Consider the following 13,992-nt stretch of genomic DNA (forward strand, 5'->3'; position numbering starts at 1 on the left):
AAAACAGTATGATTTTGTGACTAAGTATTTTTGTGGGGTCATTCTTTTTTTTTGTTTTTCCTAATTCATCAAGGGGGAGTCATCCCCTCATGATGTCTATTGATTGTTAACTGTCTGGGTTTGCTGTTTCTTTTCTAAACATCCTTGTTTTGTTGGGCTTTGGGTAAATCCTAGTTTTCTGTTATTTCTGGACATAGTCCAATATAATAAGAGTCAAGCCTTGGGAATAGTCCTGGAATTTCCCAGGACCTTTTATTTTACTGTAAAAGAGATTGAAGTAAAGAAATCTTGTTATTCCTCAGCCTGGAAGATTGTGGCCTTGGGCTCCTCAACCCAGACAGAGCTTCAGGTTTTAGTTCTGGACACAGAGTTGAGAGGGTGAAGTATATAGAATACACTCCTTGTGTTGCTGGCCTATGACCTAGGCTTGGAAATGCTCAATTTCTGTGAGAGGCATGTTCTGCACAGCAGAAAGGGTCCACCATGTTACTGATTCCGTAGTAGAAATGCTGTTAGCAGCTGCTCTGAGGGGCTTTCTGAAGAATGGGGACCGAGGCCATGTAGACACAGAGGAATGGAGAAGCTATCCTTGGTATGGACAAAACCTTTTCCTTCATCGCTCAGTTATCTTACAAAAAGGTGGCCTTCTTGATCATCCAATTTACTTGAGTGCATTTCTTCACAGGGCTTCTAGGAGCACACACTTCTGGTTTCCTTCTAACCCCAATCTCCCTGCTGCTGGCTCCTTTGCCTCCTCCCAGCTCCTAAAGGCTGGCATGGCCCTGGGTTTAGACATTAACCTTTTTGCCCAGTCACTGCTCTTTTGCCCTATTTAATTTTCTTCATAGCCCTCGTCACTATTAGAAATGATCTTATTTATTTGTTAACTGGTATGCTTAAGAGCTTCACTAGAATATAAGCCCTGTGACATCAGAGACTCTGTTTTATTTACTGTAGAATTTCAAAGGACTAGAACAGTCCTTGGTCCATAACATGTGCTCAAAAAATAGTTGTTGAATGCATAATTGACTGACTGATTAATGGAATGAATGAATATATGAATTCTGATGATGACAAACAGCATGTCTTCTTAAAGATTAGGAGACAAAACTTTTATCAAAGTAGGAGGAGACAGTTTGAGATTATTCTAGAATATTTTGTTGTGGTCCTATCTTCTGCAACTTCAAAAAAAAAAAAAAAGAAAAGATGATTTTCTTTTTCTTTTTTATCAGCCACAGAGGGATGGATTAGATGACCTTCCACACAAGTTGAGTCACTCCCAACTTGAGCATCATGTAAACCTGGCCACTTACCTCACATCGGGCTCAGCAGTGGCAGCATGCAGTGGCAGGCGGCCATTTTTATCTGGGATATTGTGCTTGGCACCATTTCTGAGTAGACTTACACAGCCTTCAAGCCAGCCCTGAAATACAAGAGCAACCACATCATTATATAACAGAAGCTCACGTAACATGGTCCAACAAACTTTCTCTAGATTTTTTTCCCTTTCTCTGGTTTGGCTAAAAACGTATTTTATTTGACTTGAAGTGGTTAAGAACCACAACTCCATCTTAGATGCCTCAACAGAGGGCCAAAGGTCTTGAAGTACAGATTCCCAGGTTTACGGGAGGACCTTTCCCCTTTAGATGCAGACTGACCTTAGAATTTCTCCATCTCCCCCTCCCCATTTCTAGGGCCACTAACTGGTATTACACATATAAGCTCAGACGCATGATAAATGGGCCTTGGTCTTCTATTGCAAGCTCCTTTTCTAGTAACCACAAGGACAGCACCTTGCTTATTCAAGTCAGTCTCCCTCCCAGTGCCTAGCAGTCTAACCTGAGCACCACTGCAATGGCTGGGACCCTGCCACCTTGTTGACCGATCTTTCTGATGCTGAAAGCTTGAATCCCTAAATATAAGGCATCACCAGCACCTTCCAAAGGTTTCCCATTGCTATGTTTTATCCACCTGTAAATTCCTCAAGAAACTTTATGTGAACTGCTGAAACCTGCTGTCTACAATTGTCTAGATTGAGACCTGATATGGCCACATCTCATGCTTGTCTCCTCCTCGGTCAACATTTACTGCTGGGTCATCTTCTCATTGTCTCTCCCATTTCAAAGGGCAGGTATAATTTCAGGCTAGCCCTCCCTCCCATGCTACTTTAACTGACCCATACCTATTGATAACCAAGTTTGGCTCGCGTGCTAAAGAGGATGTCTCCTACGTTCATCCAGAATGGCTTGGGTTATTTGCCCAATTATAAGTATACTTAAAAATAGATGAAATTATTATTATGAAGAATAATAGGATAACCCTCTACGTTGTTCAGAAGCAGGCTTCCCACCTTCCTACATTCACGTCTAGGTAAACCTCAAAATTATCCAGTAAAATGAGAAAGATGACTGAAGATATTTCCTCCTTATGTTGAAAGCAATACAAATCAAAATGTTGGCTAGGCAGGGTGGCTCATGCCTGTAATCCCAGCACTTTGGGAGGCCGAGGCGGGTGGATCATAGGGCCAGGAGATTGAGACCATCCTGGCTAACACGGTGAAACCCCGTCTCTACTAAAAATACAAAAAATTAGCTGGGCGTGGTGGCGGGCGCCTGTAGTCCCAGCTACTTAGGAGGCTGAGGCAGGAGAATGGCGTGAACCTGGGAGGCGGAGCTTGCAGTGAGCCCAGATGTTGCCACTGCACTCCAGCCTAGGTGACAGATTGAGACTCTGTCTCAAGAAAAAAAAAAAAAATCAAAATGTTAATAAATGCATGGAGAAGAAGGAAGATAATGATAAGAAAAACCTTTTGGTTTTGAAAAGTCTGGAAGGAAAATCAACAAAAATGCATCAAAACTCAGAGTATAAATATTGAATATGATTTTGTAGAATTGACCATTAATATCTAAGTCTTAAGTAGAAGCAAGTATTTTTCTGGCATTTCCAGTATTGAGTCATAGTTTACTGATGCATTAAATCTGTTTCTAGTTGTTAATGTCTAAATCATCAAGTTCTCAGATTAAAAGAAATGAGACCCAGAGACCCAAAAGAAAGGCATGCTGGGCAAATTTTAGAGTTGCCAAAGAGTTACAGTTTTTGAAAAGTAGATCTTTTGGTGGGGGAAAGTTTGAAACACTTAAAAATCATATTGCAACATTTCCTGGAACTCTGTGTGTGTCAATAGTTTTCTGATTTTTTTTTTTCCTGAAAATAAAAAGAAGAAAACCATTGAATGTACTATCTGAAACCCTTGGTCAGTCACTATTAAGAACCAACAAATGAGTTTTATACCTACTATGTGCTGGCTGATTCCCCAAGTGTTTATTCTTCAGCTGTGATGGGCATTTTTTTTTTTATTACATGTTACAAATGAAGGAGAAAGCACAAAGAGATACAGTGATTTGCCTAACCAACCTCACACACCTGTGAAATCTGATCATTTGAATTGGGTCCTTCTTGTTGTATCCAACTACTAAACCAGAGTTGAGAAGTTAGGGGAAAAAGCAGGCAGGGCACATAACATTGCTCCCAAAATGCAATTATCTGTGAGCCTGGCTGCTGAAACTGCCTATAATAACTAGTTTTATCTAACGGCTTCTGAAAAATCTGCTGCAACTCAAAGACAAATTTTACCCACCATGGTCACTCACCAGTCAGAGCTTGCCAGCTCCCCAAAACTCGACTAGTGCCAATAAACTTTCTGGAAAAACAATATGTAACATTTCTCCTTCTAATAAAACCTACAACTTCCTCTTCATTCTTTGGACATATCGAGGACCACCTGGTCTGTGTGTATGCCCTGAATTGCAATTCTTTTTTTTCTTGTTTTTTGAGACAGGGTCTCACTCTGTCGCCCAGGCTGGAGTACAGTGGCACCATCTCGGCTCACTGCAGCCTCCACCGCCTGGGTTCAAGTGATTCTCCTGCCTCAGCTTCCCAAGTAGCTGGGACTACAGGCATGCGCCGCCATGCCTGGCTACATTTTGTATTTTTGGTAGAGATGGGTTTTCACCATGTTGCCCAGGCTGGTCTCGAACTCCCGACCTCAGGTGATCCGCCTGCCTCAGCCTCCCAAAGTGCTGGGATTACAGGCGTGAGCCACCATGCCCAGCTGCAATTCTTATATATCAAATAATATGTTAAATGTAGAGATTTGTATCTCTCTCTCTCTCTATATATATATACATGTATATATATACACACATATAGAGAGATATATATGTGTGTGTATATATACATATATGTACATATATATACATATATACATATATACACATATATATACACATATATATACATATATATACACACATATATACATATATATATACACATATATATACATATATATATACATATATATATATACACATATATGTGTATATATATATATATTTTTTTTTGAGACAGAGTTTCTCTCTTGTTGCCCAGGCTGGAGTACAATGGCGCCATCTTGGCTCACCACAACTTCCGCCTCCTGGGTTCAGGCAATTCTCCTGCCTTGGCCTCCTGAGTAGCTGGAATTACAGGCATGTGCCACCACGCCCGGGTAATTTTGTATTTTTAGTAGAGACAGGGTTTCTCCATGTTGGTCAGGCTGGTCTCAAACTCCCAACCTCAGGTGATCCTCCAGCCTCCTGGCCTCCCAAAGTGGTGGGATTACAGGCATGAGCCACCGCGCCTGGTCTCAACTCTACATATTTTATTTGAGTTTGACACATCTGTGGTAAAGTTTTTTTGTACTCTGAGTTCAGAGTTATGGCTGAGACTTAACTTCTAAATGTCCCGTTTGCGAAATTTTTCTTTAATTCTTGAATTTGAACATTGCCAGGAGAGAGGGATGAGCTTCACGGTGCAGTCTCCAGGACAACCGCTTCCCGTTAGCCTCAGCAGAACAATGGAGGGTCCTGCCTTGGGGAGCCACACGGAGATGGGGGCAGAGTTAAAAAGGTGGCACCACATGGTGTCCTGCTGGCAGACTCTCCTCACGCAGCCCTTAGAATATATTCCTAGAAAGAGTTGTCTGCAAAGGTGTCAACTTTCTAGGCTCCAAGGGTGCCTATCATTATTCACTGTGATTTAGAGGAGTACTTCTTCCCAGTCTCCTGCATAGCTCTCTAGTCAAAGAAATGTAAAATTTTGAATTTTTGAACTTTGAAAGGGGGACAGTTTGCTTTCTACTACATTCTATTTGCTAGTGGCAGTCAACTTTAGAAACCCCTTCTATCCCCTTCCTCTACCCCCTTATCCCAGTTTTCTCTTTTCTTCAGCTCAGACACTGGAAAAGTCCATAGCAAGAGCAGTTCTTAAGGCATGTGCTAGAAGGGAGGGGGCTAGGAGGACAGCCACATGTCTGTCTGAGATATGGGACTTCGGCTAATATGCACAGACCGGTGGCTTTTAAACTTGACAGGCAAGTTTTTAAAAATTGCCTGGGAGGCTGAGGCGGGCAGATCATGAGGTCAAGAGATCGAGACCATCCTGGCCAACATGGTGAAACCCTGTCTCTACTAAAAATACAAAAATTAGCTGGGTGTGGTGGTGCACGCCTGTAGTCCCAGCTACTTGGGAGGCTAAGGCAGGAGAATCGCTTGAACCCGGGAGGCAGAGGCTGCAGTGAGCTGAGATCGCACCACTGCACTCCAGCCTGGTGACAGAGTAAGACTCTGTCTCAAAAAAAAAAAAAAAAAAAAAAAAAAAAAAATTGCCAAGGAGGTTTGTTTAACATGCACACTCCCCCAGCACCAATTACCCCAGTCCTGCTCCCAGAGTATCTGACTCAGAAGGTCTAGGGTATACCTCGGTACCTGCATTTGACACTAATGTCAATAAGTTCTGATAACCCTCTACCATCAGACCAGCCTGGCACTTGCATATGAAACAAGCACCCCAAGAGTTATTGACACAAACGATCTGTGGACCACAGTTTGAAAATTTCTTCCTAGATTTGCATGTGAGTTCTAGAGAGAGAGCACAAATAGAAAATGAAAAAGTAGGCTCTAAAGGAAATCTCTGTGAGACTTGGTCAATGCTTCATTGCAATCTATGCTAGATCATGGCAGAAAAGGGTGGTGTTTGGGAAAGGGAAGTGATTTAATTCAGCAGGACACCTTCAATGGGGCTGGTCCAGAGTAAATTCACCACCATCAGTGGGCAGCAATAGCAAATGCAAGCCATTGCAAATGCAAGAAGCTGCACTGGTAGCAATGGTGGTCATAGTAAAGATTTCTGGGTACCTCTCTGGAGAGGAAGAAAAAGGATGACCTCCATGTGGTAGTTAGGACTTGTTTGACATGGACTCAAGGCACCCCTAGGATCTCCCAAAAGGATTGCAAGAAGAGTTTGAAAGGAGAGGGTCTTGAGGATTTTCAGTAAGGCTTAACCAAGCTTGCTGTAATATTGGGAAATGCTGAACTGAAATTTCTACTGGTGAGGACTAGCATTACGACACAGTTGTTAAATTGAGCCCTGATTGTGGGCTGAGTCCTCTGCTTGGCGTTGTCCCTTTAAGAGCCTGCTATGTCTCCCCTGTTCTCTATTTTCCAGTCCCTCCCACCACCTTTCCCAGTTCTCATTGTTCTCCACATTCCTCAGCCTCAAGCTTCTACTCAACCAATCCTACCCCACAGATGTTAACTGGATCTTCACAGTATTCCCACCCTGTTGGGGTTATTTAGGGAGATTGTTTTTAGAAGCACCAAGTATGTCCAGAAATACCCCAGGAGAAATTCTGATGCTGTTAAGATAGAAAAGAATGTTTCCCTAATGGCCATATCACCTCTGTCTTAGAGGATTGTTAGGAAGATCAAAAATGGCCCAAATTCATGAAACCAACTCTAAGTGGGGATATAAATGTTGAAGATGATTGGAGTAAAGCTTCAAGTTCTAGCTCCTTTAGCCAGCTGCATAGATCCAAGAATGCTCCTTTGCAACTGGGACCCCATAGTGACACCCTTAGCCTACCCTGCTCCTTAGACCCTGTGACAGGCACAAGTCAGTACCAGGTAGGTGGCCAGGCATAAACTTGTGCGGCCATAAGCATCCTGCATGTTAATATTGGCTCCCATCTTCAACAGCAGCTTCACTGTGTCCACTTGACGTCCAGAAACTGCATGCATCAAGGGTGTGCATCCTGGAATGAGACATTTCAACAGCCTTTAAATAATGTTTGACCCATGAAACTGATGAGCAGGCTTTATTGGCCTGTTCATTTATTTTGCTGTTTGCAATACAAACCCAGCTGTTTGTATGGGACTGAAGGGAGATGAAGCTAATTGTTGCTACATCTCTATAAACTATGTATTTTTTTTACTGGCTCTTTTCAATCTTTTGCAATTTTGCAATAATTGGCTGAGTAAAACATTTTGGGTAGATGATAAAAATTGCTTATGACTGTGTCAGGGACCAGCATAATTTAAGACATAACAGGCAGATTTATCCTGACTTGGCTTGAACCATGTAGAATCTAGGAGTGACTTTGGAAAGCCGCTCTATCTGGGCAGATGGGTTCAGCACACTTTTATTGGGGGTGGCAGGTGCTAAGGGGCAGCAACAGTACCCAGCCTTGGATTGCACAAATTCTTGCTGAAAAAGTGGCCACCTGTACTGAAATGCTTCTCTGTTTTCAGAATCAATATAGGTCAAGGCATTTAGTTTTTTATGTGTTTTCTTCCTGAATAAAAATAGAGATGAAATTACACATTTTGATGAACGTTGCAGGGCTGTTGGAACAAGCCAGCCTCGTGAGGCAGGATCCAGGTGCTTCTTATTCCTTCAGGTGAAGAACTCAAACCTCAGATTCACCCCTTGCCCAGCTGAGACTTGTGTAGATGTCTTTGGACTGGAGATTGTGATTCTTCTCCAGATGAACTGCAAGCTATGACCCTGAGAAATCCCCGAGAAAGGGTAAATCCCAAGATTTCTGTTTTCACTGAAAGAACACCGAGTTCAGAGTTGTGGCTGAGTCTTTTTTTTTTTTTTTTGAGACGGAGTCTCGCTCTGTCGCCCAGGCTGGAGTGCAGTGGCGCAATCTCGGCTCACTGCAAGCTCCGCCTCCCGGGTTCACGCCATTCTCCTGCCTCAGCCTCTCCGAGTAGCTGGGACTACAGGCGCCCGCCACCACGCCCGGCTAATTTTTTGTATTTTAAGTAGAGACGGGGTTTCACCATGGTCTCGATCTCCTGACCTCGTGATCCGCCCGCCTCAGCCTCCCAAAGTGCTGGGATTACAAGCGTGAGCCACCGCGCCCAGCCTGTGGCTGAGTCTTAACTTCTAAGTGTCCCTTTTGCCAAAGTTTTCTTTAATATTTGAATTTGACCATTGCCAGGAGGGAGTGATGAGCTTTGCAGTGCAGTCCCTAGGACACCAGAAATTGAGTTGCAGTCGGCAACTCAATTTCTCTCCAATTTTTTCCTTCTAAAACTCTTTCAGTCATCTGTACTGGGAAAAAGCAGCAATGAAGTGCTATGTCTTAAAATAGTTGCAAAATTTCCTTCCTTTCTCTTCCTCCCTTCCTTTCTTCCTGTCAACAAGTGGTAATTATAACTATTGAGAGAAAAAAAGGACATGCTGCAAAAGGCAATTATTGAAGCAATCTGTGAATCTGAAATGCTCAGTAAGTAAAGCTAAAGAATCCCTAGATAGGCCGGGTGTGGTGGCTCATGCCTGTAATCCCAGCACTTTGGGAGGCAGAGGTGGGCAGATCTCTTGAGGCCAGGAGTTCAAGAACAGCCTGGCCAACATGGTGAAACCCTGTCTAAAAATTCAAAAAAAATTAGCCGGGCATGGTGGCACTCACCTATGATCCCAGCTACTCAGGAGGCTGAGGCAAGAGAATTGCTTGAACCCGGGAGGTGGAGGTTGCAGTGAGCCGAGATTGTGCCGCTGCACTCCAGCCTGGGTGACAGAGTGAGACTCCATCTCAAAACACACACACACACACACACACACACACACACACACACACAAACCAAAAACAGAATCCCTAGATATTGTTTTCATAAAATTACATGCTATGTCTGGCTAATTTACATCTATCTTGACAGCCTAGCTTATATATAAATTTCTTCAGGGAACGACTTCCTGACCCTCCATTGTGAACTGGATGTCCATGTTATAATTTTTCATCATCCTTCATTTTTCTCTAGTAATTCTTTTAATATTTTACAATTATGCATTGATTGAGCATAATCATGTGTTTAAAATTTGTCACTTCTAAGCTATAAATTCGAAGTGGAAGGAACCACATCTCTCATGCTCAAAACTGAATCCTTGGTACCAACCACTGTACCTGGTACCGGGAAGATATTAAACAGCAATTCTTAAATGCATAACCAAATGATTACTGAACGAATCTTTTTTTTTTTTTTGAGACAGCATCTTGCTCTGTTACCCAGGCTGGAGTGCAGTGGTGTGATCATGGCTCCCTGCAGCCTTGATCTTCCAGGCTCAAGCAATCCTTCCACGTCAATGTCTCAAACTACAGGGATTACCGGCGTGAGCCACTGCATCTGGCCCAAATATTTCTTAAGTTTAAAATAATTTTCCTGAGGTGTCTCTAACTGAGGTTTAAGGAGGAATGACAGATTTATCTCCAAATGGGGTTCCAAAGTTTATTTTAAGTTGGTACATTTGTCCTTGTAGAAAATGGAAAAAAGAAACCCTCAAAATAAAACAAATAAGACAGTACAGCATTGTTCCTGTATGTAAAATTCATATATAAAAGAAAAGGTCTTCCTTAAACAAAAGCAATCAGAAAAGTAACAAAAAACAATAGCAACAACAACAAAAATACGGTACTTAGGAATAAATCTAACTGAAGAAGAGCAAGACTTACGTGGATAAAAAGTATAAAACTTACTGGGTGACATAAAAGAAGAACTAAACATGGGAAGATACTATGTTTATGAAGTAAAAGACTCAATATAATAGAGCTATCAATTTCCTGAAAATAAATCTGTACATTCATTGCAAGTCTAATAAAAACTCAACAAAGCTGTTGTGAAACTTGAAAAAAATCCTAAAATTTATCTGGAAGTTTAAAGTGCCAAAAAAATTTTCAAGACAATTTTACAGTAGAACGAAAGAGGATTATTGCTTTTTGAACCAACAAGATTATACAGCCATGGTAATTAAAACAATAAATATATCAACAGAACAGAAGAAAAAGTCCAGGAAATACTTAGACCTATGGAGGAATTCAATATATGACCAAAGTGACATCACAAATCAGTAGGAAAAAAAAAGGTATTCAATAAATGGTGCTGACAAACTGGCTATACAAAAGGGATACGTTAAAATTAGATCTAAAATTCACATCATACATAAATACTTTCCAAATGGATTAGACACCAAATATGAAAGGCAAAATTTAACAACTTATAAAATATATAGACGAGTATATTTTATAACATTAAGACCAGTAAGGCCTTACTGAAGAAGACATAAAAACTGCAAACTATAAAGAAAACATTTTATTAAATTCAATTATATTCAAATTAAAATTTTCTGTATTACATAAGATTCCATAAATGAAATGAAAAGGCAAGGTACAGATTGGGAGGTTATTTTAATTCATAAAACCAAGAAAAAATTATGAGCTTAACTAAATAAATACCATCAATAATTCAATCAGAAAGAAATAAACAGTATAGGAGCAATTTGAGAGACAGCAGACACAAGCCAATAAGCATATGAAAGATTCTAAATCTCTCAAATAATTAGGGAATACATATTTCTATATTTCTCAATGTCATTGAGAAATGACATTGAGAAACCACTTCATACATATTGGATTAGCAATTATAAAACATCTGAAATGCCAGATGTTGTCAAGGATTTGGGAAACTCTTACATACTGTTGGTTAAAGTATAAGTTGGGACAACCATTTTTGGGCATAAATGTGGCAACATTTAATAAAATTATAGGTGCTTATACCCTATAACCCTGTAATTCCACTTCCAAGTTTATTTCATAAAGAAAATTTCACATTGATGAACAAAGAGATATAATCAAAGATGATAATGAAGAATTAAACTAACAAGAAATGGCATAAATGAACATTAATAGAGAAATACATAAATTATGTTATATTTATGCAAAGAAGTGTCATAGAGCAATTAAAATGTCCGAGTTAAATTAATCCAGATCCACTTGAATAAATCTTGAAGACATAATTTTGAGTGAAGAAAGCCAATTGCAAAGATACACACTATTATTTATGTAAATTTCATAAATCAAAATAACAACAGATTGCTCTAAACCCAGTAAAAATAGTTAAAGCAGGAAAACAGAAAAAGGAAAGATACACACCAACTTCAGAATAGTGCTTAGTCATTTTAGAGGAATGAAGGGAAAAGGGGTGGAATCAGAAAAGGATAAAAAGGGCCTTCAACTGCTCTGTAACATTTTTCCTTTAAAAAAATCCAAGGAAAAAATTGCAAATTGTCAAAATTGTTAAATTCTGCAAAATAAAGGGTGGAGCAACTTGGTTAGGTAAGGTGTGCAGGAAGGTAACTTCAGCATCTTGTGTCCTTAAATGATCCACTTTGCCACATGGTAAAGTGTTCAAGAACTTTAAGACATCTGCACTATAAGATAAGGAGCAGAAAGAGCACTAACCAAGGACACAGAATATTTGGGTTCCAGTTCCAGCTATTTTATTAGCTATGAAACTTTGGCTAAGAAACTTAGCCACTTTGAGACTCATTGTCTTGTCCTGGGTGGTGCAAAGTAATTACAGTAAGGTTATGAAATTCCAAAAGCAACAATAATAGCTTGTATTTATTGAGTGTTTATTATGTATCAGGCATAACTCTGAATACTCTAGATGGATTAACCCAGCTAGTTTTGATTTTTGTACTGTCTTAGTCTGTTTTCTGTTGCTATAAATGAATACACGAGACTGGGTAATTTATAAAGAGAAGAATTTTATTTCTTTCAGTTCTGGAGGCTGGGATGTCCAAGGTTGAGGGGCCATATTGGGTGAGGGCCTTTTTGGTGGTGGGAACTCTCTGCAGAGTCCTGAGGTGGTACAGGGTATCACATGGCAAGGGGGCTCATGAGAAATGACCAAACTAGCTTTTATAACAGACCCACTCCCATGATTACTAACCCACTCCCACAATGACCCATGAGTGGATTAATCCCAATAATCTCCCAAAGGTTCCACCTCTCAACAATACTGCATTGTGGACCAGGATCCCAACACATGAAATTTGAGGGACCACATTCAAACTATAGCATGTAGCTTGAATGTAGTTGAAATTGGTTATACTGATTCCTTCCACTTTATTCTTTTTCAAAATCGTTTTAACTATCCTAGTTCCTTTGTATTTCTATACACATTTTAGCTAATCTTGTCTATATACACAAAAAATCTTGCTGGGGTTTGGTAGAAATTGTGGTCTCCATCTTATGCCAAGATGTCTCTTCAGAATTTGCGCTAAACCTGTATACAAATTTGAAGAGCACTGCATGTTTACTATGTTGAGCCTTCTAGTCCACAAACATGGTATGCCTTTCCATTTATTAAGATCTTTAATTTATTTAATTAGCACTTTATAGTTTTCAACATACAAGTTCTGTACATATTTTATTGTATTTGCACCTAAATGTTTCTTTTTATTGAGTGATTTTAAATGGCATTATAGTTTAAAATTTCGATGTCTGCATGTCCATTGTTTGTATACAAAAATAAAATTTATGTCTTGTACTCTGTGACCTTGCTGAACTCACTTAGTTGTAGGAGTATGTTGGTAAATTCCTTAGGATTTACTATGAGGACAATCAAATTGTGCAAAAAGTAATAGTTTTCTTTTTTCCTTTTCAAGATGTATGCTTTTGGCCGGGCCAGTGGCTCAGGCCTGTAATCCCAGCACTTTGGGAGGCCAAGGTGGGCGGATCACCTGAGAGGTCAGGAATTTGAGAAGAGCCTGGGCAACATGGTGAAACCTGTCTCTACTAAAAATAGAAAAATTAGCTGGGCGCAGTGGCAGGCACCTGTAATCCCAGTTACTCGGGAGTCTGAGGCAGAATTGCTTGAACCCGGGAGGTGGAGGTTGCAGTGAGCCGAGATTGCACCACTGCACTCCAGTCTGGGTGACAGAGTGAGACTCTGTCAAAAAAATAAAAGATGTATGCTTTTTATTTCCTTTTCTTGCCCTTTTGCACTCATATTACACTATGCTGAATTGGCGTGGTGAGAGTGGACATTCACACCTTGTTCCAGGTCTTAGGGGCAAAGCACCCAAACTTTCACCATTAAGTAAAACCTTAGCTCTAGAGTTGTTGTTGTTGTTGTTGATACTCTTCCTTATGTTGAAGAAGCTCTCCTCTATTCCTATTTTTCTGAGATTTTTATTATTAATATGTGTTAAATTTTGTCTAAAGCTTTTTTGTATTAATTGATATGAACATGTGATTTTTCTGCCTTAGCTGGTTAATTCGGTGGATTACGTTGACTTTCAAGTATTGAACCAGTCTTACATCCCTAACATCCCTAAAACAAACCCTACTTGGCCATGGTGTATGATTCTTTTTGTTTTTGTTTTGAGATGGAGTCTGGCTCTGTCACCCAGGCTGGAGTGCAGTAGTGCGATCTCGGCTCACTGCAACCTCGCCTCCCGGGTTCAAGCAATTCTCGTGTCTCAGCCTCCCCAGTAGCTAGGATTACAGGCGCATGCCACCATACCCAGCTAATTTTTGTATTTTTAGTAGAGATGGGGTTTCACCATGTTGGCCAGGCTGGTCTTGACCTCAAGTCCTGACCTCAAGTGATCTGCTTGCCTCGGCCTCCCAAAGTGTTGGGATTATAGGCGTGAGCTACCCTGTCCAGCCTATTTCTGTATATTACTGAATTCTATTTGCTAATATTTGGTTAAGAATTTTTATATCTACATTCATGAAGACTACTGGTCTATAGGCTTATTTTTTTTACATCGTCTTTGGTTTTGATAGTGAAGTAATGCTAGCTCATAAACATAACTGAAATG

The 13,992-nt window shown here is 40.4% G+C and overlaps 1 protein-coding gene across 1 annotated transcript in view; it reads right to left on the minus strand.

The window, feature by feature from the left end:
* ANKRD55 (ankyrin repeat domain 55) overlaps positions 1 to 13,992 on the minus strand; it is a 133,669-nt gene that overhangs the window by 69,603 nt on the left and 50,074 nt on the right. Inside the window, exons 3-4 of the mRNA XM_030798602.1 lie at positions 7,002 to 7,132; positions 1,314 to 1,423 (exon numbers count right to left, since the gene is read on the minus strand). Of these exons, the coding sequence (XP_030654462.1) occupies positions 1,314 to 1,423; positions 7,002 to 7,132 (241 nt within the window). The remainder of the gene's footprint in view (positions 1 to 1,313; positions 1,424 to 7,001; positions 7,133 to 13,992) is intronic.

The sequence above is a fragment of the Nomascus leucogenys genome, chromosome 18, assembly GCF_006542625.1.
Source record: "Nomascus leucogenys isolate Asia chromosome 18, Asia_NLE_v1, whole genome shotgun sequence".
NCBI classification, from domain to species: domain Eukaryota; kingdom Metazoa; phylum Chordata; class Mammalia; order Primates; family Hylobatidae; genus Nomascus; species Nomascus leucogenys.